The sequence below is a fragment of the Ursus americanus genome, chromosome 23 (assembly GCF_024610735.1).
Source record: "Ursus americanus isolate L20-20 chromosome 23, mUrsAme1.1.p, whole genome shotgun sequence".
In the NCBI taxonomy this organism is placed as follows: Eukaryota; Metazoa; Chordata; class Mammalia; order Carnivora; family Ursidae; genus Ursus; species Ursus americanus.
In genome coordinates, this window is record NC_142149.1 from 17954781 (window position 1) to 17973522 (window position 18742).

The following is an 18742-nucleotide window of genomic DNA, read 5'->3' on the forward strand; positions in this document are numbered from 1 at the left end:
GAGCAGGGAACCCGATGCGGGGCTCGATCCCAGGACCCTGGGGTCGTGACCTGAGCCGAAGGCAGACACTTAACTGCTGAGCCAACCAGGCGCCCCTAGGCAGAGTTTTAGAAAGAAAGAAAAAGTAAGGCAGAGGCTCAAAGAAAAGATTCCAGAATTGATGAAAAACACAATTCACAGAAACACAATTCACAGATTCAGCAACCCTAATGAATCTCAAGTGAGAAAAAAAAAAAAAGTTTATCCATAGGCACAGCAAAACTGTACAGTAACAACAAAAAGAGACATAATCTTCAAAGAACTGTTGCAGTAACAAGTCAGAATACAAAGTTGATTCTGTTAGAATCTAATGGATCTTAAATGTGCTCAGAGCAGACAGTCATCCTAGAATTGTACACACAGCAAAAATGTCTTTAAGATTAGAGATAAAAATAGATGAATTTTCAGATAGAAAATTAGTTTGCCACCAAAAGACTCTCCTAAGAGAAATTTTAAAGAACATACTTTAGGAAGGAGGAATGTGATTCCTATTTAGAAAGTGCAATGAAGAATCTCTTACAAATCAGTATTTAAGTGTGGGGGTATGTGTTTTATTGAATCTAGTCTTCTGATCTCTTTTTTGAAAAAGTAAATCTTCCAAATCTATATAAATACTATTTTTTATACAGTAACCTTATAGAATTAAATTTTTAAAAAAGGTAGAATTAAAATATGCTTATGTAACCACCTTTACTAGAAGGATGGGTTCTGCTTGGCACTTGGTTCTTTATACTGCTTACTTTTAAATCAGAGTCTTACGCAGTTACATCTGATGGGAAGATCACATGTCTGAACCCTGGTTTTAAGGGAAGTTGAGAAAGTAAGTTTTCTGACTTCTAGCTTGAGAAAACCAACTGATAAGGAAGAATATCCACAAGTTGCTTAATAGCCAGTCAGAATGAAACTGCCCAGGGTGCTTAGCAAAAATTATGATGAATGAGGGGTGCCTGAGTGGGTCCTAAGCATCTGACTCTTGATTGGCTCCAGTCATGATCTCAGGGTCGGGGGTTGAGCCCTGTGTCATATTCTGTGCTCAGAGCAGAGTCTGCTTATCCCTCTCCCTCTGATCCTCCTGTTTGCGCTTGCTCTGTCTCTAAAATAAATAAATAAAATATTTTAAAAAATTATGGTGAATGATTGAATATGGCAAAAATTATAATGTGCTATATATTCACTTTTTAGTTTTAATAAATTTATCCAAACTGGTTCATCCTGGCATTCCACAAAATACAGCAAGCTTTTCTTATTTACTGATTTAAGTAACTCATGTGAGAAATGGTAGATGATGGAACTGCCCTGAAAGTGTATCCAGAGGATACAAAACTAAATAGAAGAAAAGCCAATATTAGAAGCCTTTGAAATGAGACTTGACTTTAGATCTGTTAACTAGAAGGATCTGCTAATTGTGAGACTGATTTATCTACCCCTGCTGTAAAAGGCTAACAAGTCATCATTTATCATTCCTTTCCTCTTCTCATTCGTCTGTACTACCTTATAGCAAATGAACACACAGTTGACCATTGAACAACACAGGGGTTAGGAGCATGATCCTCCCCACAGTCAAAATGTGTGATAACTTACCAAGTAAGAGCCTACTGTTGACCAAAAGCCTTACCAATAACAGAGACAGTTAACACATACTTTGTATATGTATTATATACTGTTCCTTATAATAAAGTACTCTAGAGAAAAGCAAATATTAAAATAAGAGAAGACACATTTACAGTACCATACTGTACTTACCAATACTGTAAGTTTATGTCCTCTGTTTATTTTTTTTTTTTTTAAGATTTTATTTATTTATTTGACAGAGAGCACAAGCAGGGGGAGTCTGGCAGAGAGAGAAGTAGGCTCCCGCTAAGCAAGGACCCCAGTGCAGGACTCAGTCCCAGGATGCTGGGATCATGACCTGACCCAAAGGCAGACGCTTAACTGACTGAGCTACCTAGGCATCCCATGTCCTCTGTTTATAAGATGAACCATCTTTTAGTACCTCATCAATATTGTCTTATATAAAACACTATAGGTGTTATAGTTATTACTAATACCAGACATCAAAAATGAAAAGATAATGTGGAAAAAAATTAATTTACAGGTATAACACTCATGCATTGATAACGAAGAAGCAGCAGTATGACTGCTTCATTTTAGCCTAGTGTAATCAATACGATTGCTTTACAGTAGCCTAGCCTATACACTAATGAATGGTTATAAAATTTTTATGGCCTACAGCAGTCATATTCATAATTAAGTAGTAGAAACATTGTTACATTTAAAATATATATTTCTGTCTGAGGTAATACTCAGCTTCTCCAGTTACAAGGGGAGAGAGCCATACTGTACATAATATAATTCTTTGAAAGCGAAATTATAAAACAGTAAGAAAGCCAATACATTATTAATTTCCTATCAAATGTGACTTACCTTATTCCTATGTAAGGATAGTCTATCCACTTCCATACTAGTCTTGCACGTGATGTCCTTCATAATGAATACTTAGGCAATGATGATGACACAAAAACATCTCACACAATTCTTGCCATATAGTTACTGCATTTTTACACAAAGGCACTAACACACACACACAAGTTTATTAACTGTACGACATAATGATTTTATACTGTTCATGAAGTGGAAGTGGGTTATCATAAAGGTCTTCATCCTTGTTGTCTTCACATTGAGGCGGAAGAGGAGAGATTAGTCTTGCTATCGGGGGTGGAAGATGTAGAAGGGGAAATAGAAGAGGTTGACACCCTTAGTGTAACTTTACAGAAATATGTCATTATTTCTGTCTGACTTTTTTTGCTTTTTCATTTAAAAAAAAATGTTTCTAGGTGACTCAGTCAGTTGGGCATCTGCCTTCAGCTCAGGTCATGGTCTCGGGGTCCTGGGGTCAGGCCCTACAATAGACTCCCTGCTCGGCAGGGAGTCTGCTTCTCCCTCCCTCTGCTCATGCTCACTCGCTCTCTCTCAAATAAATAAAAATCTTAAAAAAAAAAAAGTTTCTGTACATCGTCTTCTACCCTTTGCTTTAGTTTCAGTGTCCATATCATAAATGGGTCCGTGTGGTAAAAGAAGTCGAAAGCAGTCTTGAATAATCGGAGCCCTTCTTCCAGATAGTGTACTGTCCATTTGTTTTCTGACATTGCTTCTTCTGCATTTCCTTTCTTATTGTCTGGCACTGGTTTGGAAGCACTTATCTCCTGTTAATTCCTCTGGTGTGGTGTCTGTTAATTCTTGAATTTCTTCAAAATCCATATCTTAAAACCCTTCCCCACCACCACCTCCCCCCCCCCCCCCGCATATCTACAGTCTCTTTTGTGATTTCCTTGATTGGCTGAATTGTAAATCCTGTGAAGTGATGCACAACTTCTGGACACAGTTTTCTCCAGCAGGAATTTATTGTTTGGGGCTTTTATGACTTTCATGGCTTTTCCTATAGCAACAGTGGCATCTTCAGTGGTATAATCATCCTAGACTTTCATGATGTTCTCCTTTTTGAGGTTCTCTTCCACAGTGTTGACAATCCTTTCTATAGTGTACTGTGTATAATGACCTCCTGATCTAGAGGCTGAATTAGAGACAGTGTGTTTGGGGGCAAATAGACCATTTCAGTGCCTTCGCTGTTGAACTCATCAGGTTCAAGGACATTGTCAAATACCAAAAGAAGTTTAAAAGGCAATCCATTACTTGCAGGGTACTTTCTTACTTCAGGGACAAAGCATTGATGGTACCAATCAAGAAGAAGCATTCTTGTTGTTTAGGTCTTCTTGTTGTACAACCATAAGACTGGCAGCTAGTGTTTATCTTTCCCTTCAAGGCTTGGGGGTTAGTTTTATAGGTAACGGCAGTCCTGATCATAAACCCAACTGCATTTGCATAAAACAGTAGTGTTATCTTATCCCCTCCTGTCTTAAACCCTGGTGCTTGCTTCTTCTTCGTTTCTAATGTCCTTTGGGCATTTTCCCCCCAGAATAGGGTACTTTTGTCTGTATTAAAAACTTGTTCAGGGGGCGCCTGGGTGGCGCAGTCGTTAAAGCGTCTGCCTTCGGCTCAGGGCGTGATCCCGGCGTACCGGGATCGAGTCCCACATCGGGCTCCTCTGCTGTGAGCCTGCTTCTTCCTCTCCCACTCCCCCTGCTTGTGTTCCCTCTCTCGCTGGCTGTCTCTCTGTCACATAAATAAATAAAATCTTTAAAAAAAAAAAAAAAAAAAAAAAAAAAAACTTGTTCAGGGGCGCTTGGGTGGCTCAGTCGTTAAGCCTCTGCCTTCTGCTCACGGTGTGATCCCGGAGTCCTGGGATCCCGCCCCACATCCGGCTCCTCTGCTGGGAGCCTGGCTCTTCCTCTCCCACTCCCCCTGCTTGTGTGTTCCCTCTCTAGCTGGCTGTCTCTATCTGTCAAGTAAGTAAATAAAATCTATTTAAAAAAAAAACAAAACAAAAAACTTGCTCAGGCAGATAACCTTTCTCCTCGGTGATTTTCTTAATGGCGTCTGGGAAATGTCTGCTCCTCTTGGTTGGCAGAAGCCGCTTTTCCTGTTATCTTGACATTTTTTAGCCAAACCCCTTTGTAAAATTACCAAACCATCTTTTGCTGGCATTTAATTCTCCAGCTTTAGATCCTTCACCTTTTGCTTTAAGTTGTGATGTAATCCCTTTGGCTTTTTTTAAACCTTATCAGAGTTCATACTATTCCTTTCTTACAGCAACCCTAAAGCCACACAAAAACTGCATTTTCAATATGAGATTAAAAGGTTTTACACAAAGTGGGGCACCTGGGTGTCTCAGATGGTTAAGCGTCCAACTCTTGATTTTGGCTCACATTTTGATCTCAGAGTTGAGAGATTGAGCCCCACATCGGTTTCTGTGCTGGGCCTGTTTAAGATTCTCTCTCTGCAGGACGCCTGGGTGGCTCAGCCGTTTAAGCATCTACTTTCAGCTTAGGTCATGATTCCAGGGTCCTAGGATCAAGTCCCACATCGGGTTCCTTGCTCAGCAGAGAACCTGCCTCTCCCCCCACTTGTGTGTGTGTGCTCGTATGCGTGTGCGCTCTGTCTCTCTGACAAATCTTTAAAAAAAAAAAAAAAAAGATTTTCTCCTTCTGCCCCTCCATCCCCCCACCCCGCTCGCTCTCAATCAATCAATCAATCAATCAATAAAGGTTTTGCGCCTGCTAATGTAGCTGCAGCGATAGCTTCATGGATTTCCTTTTCTTTTTTTTACAATGGTCCTTACACTTTCATTTCAAGACTCATTTATCTTGAAATGGCAGGCAGCCACTGTTGCAGATGTGAATCTATGGTCTGTATCAAGCAATTCAAATTTTTCTTAGAACATCATGACTTCTCTCTGCGTGTGAGTACTTCCAGCATCACTATTGGCACTTTGTATGGGTTCTGTGTTGTTATTCAAGGTTTACAGCATTGCACTAAACATAATGAAAAATACACAAGAACTGGGAGATATCACTTTTTACTGCAATACCCGATTTGCCAGAGAGCCAAACTGCTCGTACAGAGACAATTAGCATCACACATAGCTCTAAGTGGATACTTGCAACACTTGAGCTCACCCCAGTAGCAACGGGAGATGGGTATGAAATTATTATAATAGTACAGCATGTACTACATGTAATTGTATGCAGTCATAATTTAATACATTATCTTTACATTTGCTTACATTTCTCTCTGCTAGTGGTGCCATGTAAGGCCTGTAAGTGTGCACCCAAGTTTTGATAAATTATAACTTTTTTTCTTTTCAAGTAGGCTCCATGCCCAGTGTGGATCCCAACGCAGGGCTTGAACTCCAAATCCTGAAATCAAGACTTGGCTGAGATCAAGAGTTGGCCGCTTCACTGAGCTACCCAGGCACCCCTAAATTTTAACTTTTTATAATAGATTTGTATATATTTTATGGTAGTGAATGATAAAGTAAGCTAGTATCTACATGTATTTTATGCATTAATGACATATAGTGTTCATTTTTATTGATATTTTTAGACTATGGGGTTTATCTGTTTTTTCAAATTGTTGCAAATCTCCAAAAATTTTTCCAGTATATGTACTGGGAAAAAAAATGCTCATATAAGTGGACCCATGCAGTTCAAAACCATGTTGTTAAAGTTCAGCTGTACTCAGCTTGTTTTGAGATGTTATTTGATATCTAGTTTTTAAGTGGAACTGGTGAGGCAAATTGGATCACCTTGTTGGGTCAGTCTTTAGCCAAAACCTCTAAAGACCAGTGGATAACCAGCATATCTGTGTTGTTTTTTTCAGATTAGCAGTGCAACTTATTTGGAGAATAGCTTCTTAATATTTAACTCTGTAACTGGCCACAATCTCAAGTAATGCTTTTTGCCTTAAAGTCTAAAAAAAGATGGGGCACGTGGCTGGCTCGGTCAGCAGAGCATGCAATTCTTGATCTCGGGATCGCGAGTTTGAGCCCCATAGAGATTCCTTAAGGAAAAAAAACTTTTATAAGTTAAAAAGTTGAGTATTGTAGGGGCGCCTGGGTGGCACAGCGGTTAAGCGTCTGCCTTCAGCTCAGGGCGTGATCCCGGCGTTATGGGATCCAGCCCCACATCAGGCTCCTCCGCTAGGAGCCTGCTTCTTCCTCTCCCACTCCCCTGCTTGTGTTCCCTCTCTCGCTGGCTGTCTCTATCCTGTCGAATAAATAAATAAAAATCTTTAAAAAAAAAAAAAAAGTTGAGTATTGTAATTGCTCCAGCTTTATTTTGGTTAGTATTTGCCTGGCATATCTTTTTCTGTCCCTTAACTTCCAACTTTTTAAGTCCTTGTGTTTTAGGGGTGTTGCTTGTAATCAGGATGTAGTTGGGTTTTATTTTTCTGGCAGCTTCTTAATACATTTACATTTCTTGTGATTACTTATCACTCTGTCTTTTTTACCTTCTATTTTCCTGATTTTTCTGACATGTCTTGTCTTTATAAAATTGAAGTTTTTTTTACTTTTTCCCTCTTTACTATTTCTATTACCCTTGGGATTTTAATGTAAATTATACTTAGTTTAACAAAGTCTAAAGTTAACTCTATTTCAATTAATAGAAAGACTCTAGAACACTTAAAGTTTGAATGCCCTCTTCTGTTATACTTGGCCATATCAGCTAGCATTTTGCTTTTATCATTTTTCAGTCCTGCAAACTAGGTGTTGTTGTTTTTATTGTATATATATATATATATATATATATATATATATATATATATATTTTTTATTGCTTAACATTTACTCTCAGATTTCAGACCTTTTTACTGGCATCGTTTTCCTTCTTCCCTAAAGCACATTCTTTTTTTTTTTTTTTTTTTTTTAAGATTTTATTTATTTATGTGACAGAGAGACAGCCAGCGAGAGAGGGAACACAGCAGGGGGAGTGGGAGAGGAAGAAGCAGGCTCCCAGCGGAGGAACCTGATGTGGGACTTGATCCCCCGAACGCCAGGATCATGCCCTGAGCCAAAGGCAGACGCTTAACGACTGCGCCACCCAGGCGCCCCCTAAAGCACATTCTTAAGGAAACTGTGACTTTCAGGCCCACAGTAAGAAATACATTTAATATTGCAAACATTTACAACTGAAACAGAAGTTTTACAAGATAATATTTACCCTTATGTGAAATATATTCTGTATTTTGCTATTTTTCCCCCTTTTTATGCCTGTTACAATCCACTGAATTAATGCTGTGACCTACTGGTGAGTCACAGTGTATGATTTTAGAAATACTGCTTTAGGGGGCGCCTGGGTGGCGCAGTCGTTAAGCGTCTGCCTTTGGCTCAGGGTGTGATCCCAGCGTCTAGGATCGAGCCCCACATCAGGTTCCTCCACTATGAGCCTGCTTCTTCCTCTCCCACTCCCCCTGCTTGTGTTCCCTCTCTCGCAGGCTGTTTCTCTCTGTCAAATTAATAAATAAATAAGATCTTAAAAAAAAAAAGAAATACTGCTTTAGGGGAAGGTTCTTTTTACTGAATCTGTTGGTGGTAAAACTCTTTTTATCTGGAAATGCCTTCATTTCTGAAAAATAGGTCATTTGGTATACAAATAAAATGTATTTTGTCTCAGCACATGGAAGCACACTGTCTTCTACCTTCTGTTGTTGCTTTTGAATCTGCTGTCAGTCTGATTGTGGATGATCTTTAATTTTTTTTCCTGGGTATTTTATGATTTGATGGTCTTTGGTCCCTTTGTAGTCTCACTCAGTGATTCTAGGTGCATATTTTTATTTAGCCTGTGTGGTATACTTTGTGCTTCCTATATCTGTGGGGTTATCTTACTAGTTTGGAAAAATCCTCAGCCCTTATATCTTCAAATATTTTCTCATCTATGCTGTCTATTCTCTTTTTCTGTGATTCCAGTTATACATGTGTTAATATTCTTACTATATTCTTCATGGTTCCTAAACCTCTTTTTCATACTATCTGTTTCCTTTTCTCTTTGCCACATTCTAAGTAATTTCAGTCTTTTACCTCTTTTCGTTTACTACGTCTTTTTTTAATTGAGATATAATTTACATACTATAAAATTCACCTTTTTTAAAGTGTCAGGTGGTTTTTAGTATATTCCATAAGTTTGTGCAACCATTGCTACCATCTAATTCCAGAACATTTTCCCCTCCCTACTATGTTTTTTAAAAATTTATTATTGGGGGGGGCGCCTGGGTGGCTCAGTTGTTAAATGTCTGCCTTCGGCCCAGGGCGTGATCCCAGGGTCCTGGGATCAAGCTCCGCATCAGGCTCCCTGCTCCTCTGGGAGCCTGCTTCTTCCTCTCCCACTCCCCCTGCTTGTGTTCCCTCTCTCACTGACTGTCTCTCTCAAATAAATAAAATCTTTTAAAAAAAGTTTATTATTGGGGCTCCTGGGTGGGTCAGCCGTTAAGCGTCTGCCTTCGGCTCAGGTCATGATCCCAGGGTCCTGGGATCGAGCCCCGCATCAGGCTCCCTGCTCGGCGGGAAGCCTCCTTCTCCTTCTCCCACTCCCCTTGCTTGTGTTCCTTCTCTCGCTGTTTCTCTGTCAGATAAATAAATTAAATCTTCCAAAAATTATTATTATTATTATTATTATTATTATTATTATTATTATTATTATTATTAAATAGTCCCAGCACAGAGCCCAGTGTGGAGCTTGAACTCATGACCCTGAGATCAAGACCTGAGCTGAGATCAAAAGTTGGATGCTGGGGCACCTGGGTGGCTTAGTCTGTTAAGCAGCTGCCTTTGGCTCAGGTCATGATCCCAGCACCCTGGGATTGATCCCCGTGTTGGGCTACCTGTTCAGTGGAGAGCCTGCTTCTCCCTCTCCCTCTGCCTGCTGCTCTGCCTACTTGTGCTCTCTATCTCTCTGTCAAATAAATAAATAAAATCTTAAAAAAAAAAAAAAAAAGAAAAGAAAGGGGTGCCTGGGTGGCACAGCGGTTAAGCATCTGCCTTCGGCTCAGGGCGTGATCCCGGCGTTATGGGATCGAGCCCCACATCAGGCTCTTCCGCTATGAGCCTGCTTCTTCCTCTCCCACTCCCCCTGCTTGTGTTCCCTCTCTCGCTGGCTGGCTATCTCTGTCGAATAAATAAATAAAATCTTTAAAAAAAAAAAAAAGTTGGATGCTTAACCAACTGAGCCACCCAGGCACACGCTTCCTCCCCCCACTATATCTTTTTTGAGCTGTATCTTGTCTGCTTTTTTTAATCCATCCTCTAAGTAACTGATGAATTTTTTTGTTTATTTTCTACAGTTAGGTTTCTCAATTATAGAAGTCTCATTTGGGTCTTTCTACAATCTGCCTAGGGTTTGTTTTTTGTTTTTTGTTTTTTTCTGTTTTTTGTTTTTAAGTAGGCTCCACGCCCAACATACGGCTTCAACTCATGACCCTGAGATCAAGTCACATGCTCTACCAACTGAGCCAGCCAGGCACCCCTAATTTTTTGTTTGTTTTAAAGATTTTATTTTAAAAAATTATTTTTAAGCAATCCGTACACCCAACGTAGGGCTTGAATTCACAAGCCCGAGATTGAGAGTCATGTGTTCTACCAACTGACCTAGCCAGGTGCCCCTACAGTCTGCCTAGTTTTTTAAATATGTTTTATGTTTGCTCATTGTTGTAATTCCATTTTATATTTTAAACATTTTATAGTTGCTTTATATTCCATAACAGACTATTCTGAGATTTGGGGCACCTAAATCTATTGCTTGTTTCCTGTGACTCTCACTTATAGGTAGATTTTTTTTTTTTTAAGATTTTGTTTATTTATTCATGAGAGAGAGAGAGAGGCAGAGGCAGAGGGAGAAGCAGGCTCCCCAAGGAGCAGGAAGCCTGATGCAGGACTCCATCCCAGGACCCCTGGATCATAACCCAAGCTGAAGGCAGATGCTTAACCATCTGAGCCACCGAGGCGCCCTATAAATAGATTTATTTTCTTTTGTGTGTGTAGTAATCTTTGATTGTAACCCCTATTTTGTTGATCTTAATCTAGGAAAATGTTAAAGGACTAAAATGGAGAGTGCCTTCTGGGAGTATTTTTTATTCCCTCTGGCAAGACACAGAGGTTCTTGGCTATGCCAGCCCATGCACAGGTTCTTTCATTTATTAATGAGGGTTCTCTGGTCTGGCTTCCCATCTTGCTCAAACCCCAAGCTCCAGTGTCACCCACATGTCCTAAGAAGAGCCCGTGCCCATCACAGCCCTGATTTTAGTTTCAGATGATAAGTTGCTTTGTTTTGTTTTGTATTGCCTTTTTGAGGATTATACTTACTTCTGTGGTTTCTACAATGCAATAAAAATTGTGTTTTTTAGGGTGCCTGGGTGGCTCGGTCAGTTAAGTGTCTGACCCATCATCTCAGCTCAGTTCTTGATCTCAGGGTTGTGAGTTCAAGCCCCACATTGGACGTCACTGACGCTGGGCGTGGAGCCTACTTAAAAAAAAAAAATTGTGTTGTTTATTTCTGGTTGGTTGGTTTTTTTGTTTTTTGTTTTTAGCCAGGAATAAGAGTAGGGGATTCCACCATAATGCCAAAAGGCAAAGTAAAAATTAAATTCTTTTTGGGGGCACCTGGGTAGCTCAGTTGGTTAAGCGTCTATTCTTGGTTTCTGCTCCAGTCATTATTTCAGGGTCCTAGGATCAAGCCCTGAGTCGTTGGGCTCCTCGTTCAGCAGGGAGTCTGCTTCTCTCCCTCTGGCCCTCCCCCTGCTTGTGTGCATTCGTATGTGTGCTTGTGCATGCATGCTCTCTTAAATAAATACATCTTTTAAAAAACTTTATTTGAAGACAACTGTTTTTTTAAAGATTTTATTTATTTATTTGCTTATTTGAGAGAGAAATACAGGGGGGGAGAGAGAGAGAGAGAGAGAGAGCATGAGTAGGGGGAGGGGCAGAAGGGAGGGAGAAGCAGACTCCCTGCCAAGCAGGGAGCACAATGCAGGGCTAGATCCCCGGACCCTGAGATCATGACCTGATCTGAAGATAGATGCTTAATGAACTAAGCCACCCAGGTGCCCCTGAAGACAACTATTAATTTAGATACTTCAATACAGTAAGTTGATAAAGGATTTTTCCTTTATCATTAGTGGCATCCCATACATGATAAACACGTGGATTAATTAATAGTACAAGTTTGCTGAATAAAATACAATGGCTACCAAAAAAAAATGACAATTATCAGAGCAACGACACACAGATTACCTGGCAGATTGCCACTTGTGTTCCATCTGGCTTTTACTGGTATCACTAAATAAGCCCCCTTTTCTCTCTTCAGGTAAGACTGCCTCTTTATAACATTCATTTAAATTCTGCCAAGTTCATTTTTTCTTTGTATTTTGTGGTTCTTATAGGATTATGTTGATAAAGAGAAGGCAATTGCCAAAGCATTGGAAGACCTCAGAGCCAACTTTTACTGTGAACTCTGTGATAAGCAGTATCAGAAACATCAGGAATTTGACAACCATATCAACTCCTATGATCACGCACACAAGCAGGTGAGGAATTGCTTGCTAACAAAAAAAAGATACTTTATTTGCTGTTGTAACTATTGAATTTTATAAATGTACCCAAAAAACTTGGTGACTATGGTTTCTTATATCTGCCAGTCTTTATCTGAGGTCCATCTGACTTACTTGATTTTTTTCAGTGACAGAAGTCCTGACAGACCTTCCAAGAATTTATGTAGAGTGAAAAATTGTGAGCTTCATAAATCTTGCATAAAATTTTTGGCTTCGAATGGTTTCTATATTTGTGTTTAATTTGGTAATTCAACTGAGGATCACTAAAAGCTTTGTTTCCCTTTCTCCCTCTTTCTGAACATGTTAAACTTTGAACAGTTATCCCAGACTTTGGTCACTTCATCCTCTGTACATAGGAATTCCTGTTTATTGGCGACTATGTCCTATCAGTAAGTCATTTTGTTTTTTGGTATACCTTGGAAGGTAGATAAATCTTGAGAAGAAAAACAGAATTAGATGCTGTCTTAACTTCAACAAAAAAACCTCATGCTGCATGTTGAAGAGCTTGCTAAAAAGTGGTTTATACTTTCTTTGCGGTCCTTTTTTTTTCCCCCATTGGTTTAGAAAATAAAATTGTAGCTAATTACTTAGAGGCATAAAGAAGGTAGCAGTAATTCCCCGGGGGGGAATCTTTGAAGGAGGAAATGAGTCTTTGAATCTTATAGCATAGTTCTGGCTTATTAAAGAATTTTGAGCCATTTGATTTGGGGTGATTTTAGCAGAACTTGCTAAGTCTTTGGAGGTATAGTAGTTGTATTTGTTAAACTTGTAAAATATATGAGCATTGTTGGAATGCTCTCTTATTTTAAGTGCATCTGTTGAACCAGCATTTTTTTTTTAACCTTTGCTTCGTCTTTCAACCAACCATAAGATTTCAGTGCACAGGTAAAGGGCAAGCTTTAAGTTTTACTAGTGCAATGATAGTTTATAAGCTATTACACTTTTTGCAACAGTCTCTTCACATTTAACCACACCTAACCAATTTAAGATTCTTCCACTGATAGAGTTGTATTTGACAGCTTTGAATTTTTTATACACCTTTGGACATTGTTATACTATACTGTCAGGTCTGCTTAATTTGAAGAAGAGAAAATTAGGATATATATGGCCAAGATATATTGGCAATTATCTTTTTCAAAGAATCGTGTCAAGTTCTAACAGCAAAATATTGCTTATCCAGTAACTTCTCAACCTTCTCAATGTATATATAATTCAAATTTTAGGGGTTATTTTTTTATGGAATTAAGAAAGACATTTAGCATCTAAACACATAAATGCCTTTTTTTGGCTCTTGAGAATTTCTTCAATTAAGAATTGTCTGTGGTGGGGTGCTTGTCTGGCTCAGTTGGTCAAGTATGTGACTCTTGATCTCACCACTGTAGTTCCAGCCCCACATTGGGCGTAGAGCTTACTTTAAAAAAAAAAAAAAAAAAGTGACAAATTAGAAGACTCCAGAAGAAACTTTAAGCACCAAAAGACCATTTAAAAAGGTTACATTTTTAGTTAATGAGAAATGTCTTGAGTAAAGTTTCTATTAGGAAAAAAGGTAAATCAGGAAAATTGTAATTCAGATTTGAACAATGTTTATATTGCTCTTTAAAGAGAAAAAATTCTATCAGAGCAACAGATTTACAAGTTAAATCTGAGTAGAAGTACAGAACTAGTGAAATTCACATTGACAACATTAATGTGATGAATGATAATGTGTTATTGATGATTCTTTCAACTTGAGAGTAGTAGTAATTGTTACAGCTCTGGTTCGTTTGAATTTGATGTGTTTATTCTACTGTGCACTTTGGGATGACCCAGTTCTCTCTCCACTTTTCTCTATTGCAGTGGTTTTCCGCAGGGGGAGATTTTGTCCTCCAGGGAACACTTAACGCTGCCCGGAGACGTTTTTGATTACCGCAATTAGGAGGGTGGTGCTACTGGCACATAGTGGGTGGAAGCCGGGGGTGCTTCTAAACATCCTACAATGCACTGGAAAGTTCCTTGCAACAAAGAATCACCTTGCCCAAAATGTCAGTAGTGCTCAGGTTGAGAAACCCTGTTCTGTCAGGACTACTGAAAAACTTTCAGATATATATGGTACTGTGATACCATTGGCCTTTGCTTGGTACAAACAAATCACTGTCATTTAAGTCCCCAGTTATGTTTTAAACATTTATAAAATACTTATCTGGATGATCCCAAATACTTATTTATTACTCTGGTTTTGTTGTTTTGTTTTGTTTTTTTGTGGGGTTGTTTGTTTGGTTGGTTGGGGTTTTTTTATTTTGTTTGTTTGTTTTGATTATCATCAAAATGAAAATACAAAAGTAAGGATTTCTTATAGGGAACTCATGGACTACCTTTCCATTAATACAGAAATATGTCTGTGATCTTTGGTCTAGGAAGAAATCTTTAGCTGGTATGATTAATGAATGTGTGTGAGCTTCTTTCTTCACCGTGATCAAAAGCCCATCTTAGTATGAGTAAAAAAAGAACAGCGGTAGTATGAGTTTGTTGTTCTGTTTGCTTTTGGTGGAGTGTTCTTTATTTGGTTGAAATGTAGGCTTTTTCATCTTTCTTTATACTGCTCTCTTAGTGCAAATAGTAAAATCTTAAAACAATGCTATAAATATATAAACAAGAAAATGCACAATACTAAATTTTTTATAGTTCTATTCTTCCCTGTACTTAGAATTTCTAAGGCGCCTTTAATTGCCCTTGGTACAACACAGCTAGGTCCTATTTTTCATTCCTCTTTGATGGACATGAACTTATCGTACAAATGGACCTACCATTTTCCAAATTCATGCTCTAAAATCATAAAGACGCCCTGTCTTGTCTTCCAGGAAGGCACACAGGATTATTATGAATCTGAGATAATAGGTAAGTACATTCAACCCTATGTTAGTAATCCCTAGTTTGCATCTTCCATCAAATTTTTACCATTAAAAATTTCCAGAGAAATATTCTATCATAAACTGCTAGTATAGACAGGATCCTGAATGCACCCTTATCTTTATTAAGCAGAAATAATCTCTCAAAAAAAGGCTACATGGTCACCCTCATTTGTGGTGATTTGGTGGGGCGGGGGTGTTGTTATCATATGCCTCTCACTATTCAGTAGTTTTCTCAAATTTTCTAAGATTTTTGTGAAGAAAGTCATTAACCCATAAATATTAAGATCCAGCCTGATCTGCAAAGATGAAAAAGCCCATGAGACATTTGGCTCTTTTCAGCAATTTAACCCTCAATTTAAGGTGATAATTTCAGTACATTTTGAAGGGAAGGCCTCTCCATTCCTCAAGAGATAGCCCAATCTGTGATTCCTTTTTATTATGTAACTTAGTCCTGATATGCCTCAGTGCTTAATAAATATTAGTATCCATCTTCTATCCCTCTTTGCTTAATTATAATACAAAGTTACTTTGAAACTAAACATCTTTCCATCTCTACCTCCTCCTCTCTTTGATTATTTTGCATATCTAAAAACATGTCTACTAGTGGATATGACTGTGGAAACCATTTTCTTGAGCTTTTCATAGGGCCTAAATTTCAAACTGCAAAAAGCATTCTCTTTTTCAGAGGTACATTTGTAGCAACACAGTAATAGTGCCTTATTTTTTGCACTGTTTTTTGTTGTTTTGCTTTCTTTGGTGCCTTATTATCTAGTCAGGATTCTCCCAGTCTTACTCTCTTTTATTTGTGCCACTAAGGTCCTCTTCACCAGCCTCTAGTACATAAACCGGAGATCACAAACTGTCCCACAGGTGTATTTTGTCTGGTCTTCGTAGTATTAGATTTTTTCTCTCTAATTTTGGTTGGTTCCCAGTTTTTTAAAATGAGATTTTAAGAATTCAAACTTAACTTGGAAAATTGAAATATCTAAGAACCTCCTACATTTTAATGTAACAATTGGCTGAAGCTGAATAGTTGCTATCTCTTCAGAAGGGCACATGCTAACTCTTCAATGAGCTTGGTTTCCACTTTATCTCTTACATCAACTTGTATGACTCATTGTATTAACTGTCAAATCCCTCTAGACATTTGAGCTTATGACCCAGGCCTTTACCTTCCTTTTCTCTCCACACAGGATTCTAATTGACACTGGGGAAGTAGCACATTGAAAAGCTTCCTCCTTATTCCTCTTTAAGTGTTGGGTCCAACTTCTTTGCAATTTCAGAACCATCTGCGGTAGTCTGATCCAGTTATCAAAATCTGTACTGTAAAACGTCTTTGAGAAGTTCTTTTTACTTGTAGAAAACAATCAATGTCTTGGTCAGAGGAAAGATTCGCTTTCAGCCTGCCTCTTTCTGCTAAAATCAGTTCAATATGAAACTCCTTTTACATTTTTTGAAAAGACTGAAATCTCATTTAGTACCATGTCTGTTTCAACTGTAAAATTAGTGATTTTATGAGCTTTAAGTAGCTGAACTAAAACAGAGTAAGTCTATAGCAACCATCAGTGACTGCTCTACAGAATGGAATCTGCTACTGCGTAATTTAGTTAACTTCGTCTAAACTGTTCAGTTACTTTTTGACAGCATTGCTTACTTTTGGTTGACTGTTAACAATATCCGGTAATATATATTACCAAGGAACAGAAATTTTAGAGTTTTCCTCATTACTCAAAAATGAAATAGGTTCTTGGGGCGCCTGGGTGGCACAGCGGTTGAGCGTCTGCCTTCGGCTCAGGGCGTGATCCCGGCATTGTGGGATCGAGCCCCACATCAGGCTCCTCTGCTATGAGCCTGCTTCTTCCTCTCCCACTCCCCCTGCTTGTGTTCCCTCTCTCGCTGGCTGTCTCTATCTCTGTCGAATGAATGGATAGAATCTTTATTTTTTTTTTTTTAAAGATTTTATTTATTTATTTGACAGAGATAGAGACAGGCAGCGAAAGAGGGAACACAAGCAGGGGGAGTGGGAGAGGAAGAAGCAGGCTCATAGCGGAGGAGCCTGATGTGGGGCTCGATCCCAGAATGCTGGGATCACGCCCTGAGCCGAAGGCAGACGCTCAACCGCTGTGCCACCCAGGCGCCCCGGATAGAATCTTTAAAAAAAAAAAAAATGAAATACTTTCTCAATTGAAGTATTTTTCTGAGAAATTCCTTGGTGTTGGAAGGAACGATCATTTTTGGACTTCACGTGGCCTTCATTCAGGTTTGGAGTGGTCACTTTCCACTTGAAGTTTTAGTGTTTACTGGTTGCATTTTGCCTCTCAAGATCTTTTACTGCATTTGATCCTCCGTATGCTTGGTACATAAGGCATCAGGACGATAAGCACATCAAAACCAGTTGGACCTCTGGAAAGCCACTACAGATTTGAGGAAATTCAGACTGAGTTCCCTTTTTTGGTGCTACTTTGATATTCAGTGCAAGGGAAACACAAGAGTAAATTTTTAAAAGGCAATAAAAGAATAAATAAAGTTGAGAAATAATTCTAGGGCTAAAATAAAAAAGAAAATGAACTCTTCTAAAAGAAGTGAAACCACAGGGGCACCTGGCTAGATCAGTTGGTGGAGCATACAACTCTTGATCTTGGGGTTGTGAGTTCAAGCCTCATATTGGGCATCAAGCTTACTTTAAAAAATAATAGAAGAAAAGAAGTGAAACCACCATTAGACACCAGTGAAGATATTCTGTATATAATCTATATTTCATGTGTTTATGAAATGTTTATCCTTAGAAAACCTTAAATTATTGTAAAGTTGTGAAATAGATTAGGAAAACTGTAAAGTATTTATGAATCCCAAAGCTTCATAAATGTTGACTTAAATAGCATAGGTCAGTTCTGAAGAGATTATACTTGGAGAAGCAAAGCAAGTGTGAAAAGAGGAATACATCCAAGAATTTGAGCATATTATAATTTTATTTTAATAACCTATAGCAGGGAGATGAAAGTTTGTACCACTCTGTATGTTATTTTTCTCTGGGACTGTCTGCTTAGTATAAGAGAATTGACATCATTTGGCTAGTCCTCCAAAAAATTGAGCATGTTTTGAGCCTTTTCACTTGTTTACTCTTACATACTCACTACCACTGCTTTTGTTGGGAATAGACTTCTTACATCCAGCTATCACAATCTAGTTAACCTTGGAAAACTGTTGCTGTTTAGGGAAACTGTCTGCTTTTGTGAGCAGGCAGGGATAACCCTAAATAGACCCTTTGGGAACTGAGTTTGCTGGTAAACCCTTTATTTTCTTCCTAGGAATTTCTAACTCTGTTATTTATCTTGGCTCATATTCTCAATATGAGTAAAAATGATTCTACCCTATTTATTTTCTGTAGTTTTCAGCCTGTTTTCTGCCCCTGTACATTTATATTTATCAGAGTGATGCACTGTGGTGGAGATTTTTGCGTGAGGGCTATATGTTCTATTGTATTCTGAAAAGCTGAAGTGACCTAAGAAACAATTATAAGTCTGTGAGTGACAGTCCTGAAAAGGAGCTCTGAACTGAGATGCTGCTGTTCCATTTCCTATAGGCCTAAGCAGTTCTTAGGAATTATGCTCCTTTATATTTTATGAGAGGAAACCTTTGCCTCCAGATATTATCTGGAGAGCTATGTAGTTATGTAGATATTTTTAAGATTGATTTATCTCTTAGAATGTGCACGTGGGGGCAAGGGGTGTGGGCAGAGGGAGAGCAAGAGAGAGAACCTTAAGCAGACTCACCACTGAGCACAGAGCCTGACACGGCTTGATTTCATGACCCTGAGATCA

At 38.7% G+C, this 18742-nt stretch overlaps 1 protein-coding gene across 4 annotated transcripts in view; it reads left to right on the top strand.

Annotated features, from left to right (window-relative positions):
* GPATCH8 (G-patch domain containing 8) overlaps positions 1–18742 on the top strand; it is a 108068-nt gene that overhangs the window by 72648 nt on the left and 16678 nt on the right. For 3 of the 4 annotated variants that reach the window (XM_087854322.1, XM_087854323.1, XM_087854324.1), the window contains 2 exons: positions 11866–12009; positions 14871–14907. In XM_087854322.1, the coding sequence (XP_087710448.1) occupies positions 11866–12009; positions 14871–14907 (181 nt within the window). The remainder of the gene's footprint in view (positions 1–11865; positions 12010–14870; positions 14908–18742) is intronic. The other variant, XM_045814524.2, reaches the window with a different exon arrangement.